This window comes from Manihot esculenta, chromosome 8 (assembly GCF_001659605.2).
Source record: "Manihot esculenta cultivar AM560-2 chromosome 8, M.esculenta_v8, whole genome shotgun sequence".
Taxonomy (NCBI): domain Eukaryota; kingdom Viridiplantae; phylum Streptophyta; class Magnoliopsida; order Malpighiales; family Euphorbiaceae; genus Manihot; species Manihot esculenta.
Genome location: NC_035168.2, coordinates 38588411 through 38592190, shown reverse-complemented (window position 1 = coordinate 38592190; position 3780 = coordinate 38588411). Strand labels below are relative to the sequence as shown.

Here is a 3780-nt window from a genome sequence, read left to right as displayed (position 1 = left end):
TCAACTGCTCAAAGCTCCTAGAGCACCTAACGAAGAGAACACACAAGAGCTCACAAAACAACAGAACAGGAACAAGTGAGCATACCTGGCATCACTGTGTCCGCTGTGGCTGCTCCTCTATGTCCCTGGTGACTGGCCTGACCTACATTCCTGGTAGCTAACCGTTGGGCTTGTACCACCCTGGGCGAAGTAGGACAGTCACGCGCAAAGTGCCCTTCCTGTCCACACCTGAAACAAGCCGTTGTCCCCTTCCGACAAGGTCCACGATGTAACTTGCCACACGTCAAACATCTTGGAGGGCCTGAGCCAAAACTCGAGCCACCACCAGGTCTCTGCCAACCCTTGCCCTTCTTCGTCTTTTGAAGGCCTCTCACCTTCTTCTTCCCTCTCTTCGCTGCTGTACTCAGAATGGAGGGATCCACTTCTCCTGCACTTGAATTCCTAGAACCCTTAGCCTGGGCGTCCTTTTGAGACTTTTCCATGCTTTCCTCATCCATGTTCACTTGCACACCAACATCCCTCCTCCGGACGTCTACCTCCATCACTCTTACATCCTCAGCCCGTCTCAGATCCATCCTCTCTTCTCTCATGCTGTCTCCGGACACTCTTCCTGGCTCCATTCCTTCTTTACTTATCTCCATACCTTCCCACTCAGATGGGTCTGACTCTATCGAGCTATGAGCACCGTGCATCTCAGCGTCCTGAAACACAACAGGCACACAGGCACACATAAACATCACATCACATCATGCGGTCCATGAACAAATGCATGACCTCACTACACAGAGCATAGCATCCGATCATATGGTCCATGTGACAAACACGTGAACCTCATGCATAACACGATGTATCATGGATGCACCTGTCACCAATAACCCTCAACCGAGCATAACATGCCATGACCAACTGTGCGAAAGGCCATACCTGGTCTCTCAACTCCTCTTATATCATAACATAGCATATCGAGGACTAAGGGATCAGTCAACATCCATCATACCAACAGAAATGTACATGCATCAAACATGGCATTACACAGCAGTAAGCCAGACCTGACTCCTCATCCTATCCTAGTGGACATGATCTTACTCTTGATCTTTCTTATTGTGCTTGCCCTCCGAAACACAAACACCTCTTTCCGATGTGAGATACCTCTCATCCCTGAGCATCTTAGCTCAGCACACCGTACTCTAGAGGCCCTATGCTCTGATACCATCTGTAACAGCCCGGAAACCGGTACCCTCTTTGTAACGGCCCAAACTGCTCGGCACTAGGATCCAGATCGGCTTAAGGCCGCCTAAACCCGTAGTAAGCCTGCTATGAACTCTGTGTACCTGATAAAATCCCATACATGATCCGACAACTGTAAAACTTTTCTTTAAAAAAAACCTACCAGACTTAACCTTTAAAAACACTCTGTAGGTCCAATCATATGAACCAATGCTCAGATATACTAGTCTGAACTACCCCTCAGGGGCTAACCAGCGACGCTCTACCAAGTAACCTCCATGCACTATGCGCACTGCAGCATAGAACCCACTCTGTAAGGGTCAGCATATCATAAGTAACCTTGGCTACCACAAGGTCACAGGAATCAAACCCGGTCTTCCCTAATGGCCTCTCTGTGGATCACAGGAATCAAACCTGGTCTTTCCTCTGTATCTACTATATGTCACTGGGTTTTCGAAACACAACATATATTAAGTCGGGTCAGTCTGGTCTGACTCATTTCTCATCAAGAAACTTTAAAAACAGGATACATGTATATACCAAGGATTAAACATACACTATAGGCAAAAGCACATTCTATCTCATATACAACTCAACTGACTATCTATTACATCTTTTACAAATATCTCTTTAATATACATCATGTCCACTATTCTATTACACATGCAGTACCATAACTGATACACTTTGCTGCTTCTCACTTCCCAGCTACTCTGAACCTGCAAAACTGGGATTAAGGGAAAGGGATGAGCTTCTAAAGCCCAGTGAGTAGAAACATTGAAAAACAGTTCATTCATACGCACTATATATGAAAATGCATCACAACACAAGCATCTCAATATATCTTGGATTAGACATGACCCCAAAACTCCCTCGACGGGCTATTGAAGTCGCCTTGGTCCAATCCCCACTAAGGTAGACATGACCCCAAAAATACCCTCTGTCAACACTGGCCCCCCAAAGGAGCTACACAGGGCATTCCAACAAGTAATTGCCCAACTGACCTGACACAATGACAGGAGCCGAAGCTTAGGCTATTGGAGTCGCCTGGGTCCACCTAATCTCTGATCACATAATATGCAATGCTTCACATTCGTGATTCTAATACATATCATAGCATTCATGATGCATGAACTATGCTAAAGCATTATGTTTCTTTAATAAAAGATTAAGTTTAGTTCTACTCACCTCTGCTCCTCTGGCAGATATTGAACTGACTCTGCAACCTCTAACTCTGCTGACCTCCTCGATCTCTCGGGTCCAATCCTACACAAATGGACTCGAATGAGGTGTCAACTATACTCTTTACCAACTCTAGAAAACTTCCCAAAACTCCTCTAAAAGCTCTTAACACAATCTCAGAAAACATGCAAAAGAAGGCTGGACAGGGCACTTTCGGCGGCAGGTTCGGCGGCCGAATGTCCTCTCCAGAGACGAAACTCGCCTACTTTCGGCGGCCGAATCTCCTCTTTCGGCGGCCGAAGCCTTCGGGGGCAAGGTTAGGGGGCCAAAACACACTCCAGAGACGAAAGTCTCTAACCTTCGGCGGCACCTTCGGCGGCCGAACCTTCCCTCCAGAGACGAAAGTCCAATCCTTCGGGGGCAGGTTTAGGCAGCCGAAACCACCTCCTCAACACCTTCGGCGGCCGAACCTTCCTTCGGCGGCCGAAGCTGGGTTCTCCAGTTAGGCAGAACCTAACGCACCTCATGCACAACTTCCCCCAAACCTCACTCAACATGCATCTCAACACACATAGCAAGCATATACTCAAATATATGCACAAAGGGGTCTAAAACTACCTAAAAACCCCAACAAACAACACCCATAACACATAACCATACTCATGCATAACAACCCTCAAAAACCTCCTTTTTCCACCTCACCATGCAACTCTTCCCTTTCCCTCCATAAAACTTGCTGCAAACACTATAAAACATAAGGATCAACACTTACCTCTTGGCTGGTGTGATCCTAGCTTCAACACATGGAGCAACCAAGCTGCTCAAGCTTCAAGCTCCACAACTTACTCTTTTTCCTCAAACCCTTCAAAACTAAGGGAAAACTCATGAAAACCGTGCAATAGTGGAGGAAAACATCATGAAAACATCCAAGGAGAACCTAAACCCCACCTTGACCACAAAGAGAGCTTCCAGCACCCTCCATGGCCAGTCAACGGGGCTTAAATAGGTGGCCAACCACCCTTCCTTCGGCTGCCGAAACTGCATGCAAAACCATGCAACGTTCGGCGGCCTAACGTGAAGTTTAGGAAGCCGAACCTATAGCACTTTCGGCGGCCGAACATTACCTTCGGCGGCCGAACCTGCATTTTGCCTCCTTAAAAAAAACGTAAAAACATGTTAGAAAACCCTGAGAAAACCCCGCAACACGAATCCAACATCCGAGATTCCACCGGACGGTAGGAATTCTGATGCCTGAACGAGCCGGGTATTACAACTTGGCATACAAGCCATGTTCCCTCAAGGTCTGTAGAACCAACCTCAGATGATGGGCATGCTCCTCTGTATTCCTGGAATACACCAAGATATCATCTA

The 3780-nt window shown here is 47.1% G+C and overlaps 1 protein-coding gene across 1 annotated transcript; it reads right to left on the bottom strand.

The window, feature by feature from the left end:
- On the bottom strand, positions 1–731 carry LOC110608350. Its single transcript, XM_021747572.2, has 2 exons — positions 86–731; positions 1–26 (listed from the first exon to the last, which is right to left on the bottom strand). The coding sequence occupies exons 1-2, from the start codon at positions 729–731 to the stop codon at positions 1–3; spliced, it is 672 nt and encodes a 223-aa protein (XP_021603264.2).
- Positions 732–3780: the final 3049 nt, after the last annotated feature.

Excerpts from the sequence above, each read along its gene's own strand:
- LOC110608350 (XM_021747572.2), bottom strand. The coding sequence starts at position 731 with ATGTGTGCCTGTGTGCCTGTTGTGTTTCAGGACGCTGAGATGCACGGT. Across the intron at positions 27-85 it reads AGCGGACACAGTGATGCCAG|GTGCTCTAGGAGCTTTGAGC; the intron begins GTATGCTCACTT and ends TCTCTTCGTTAG.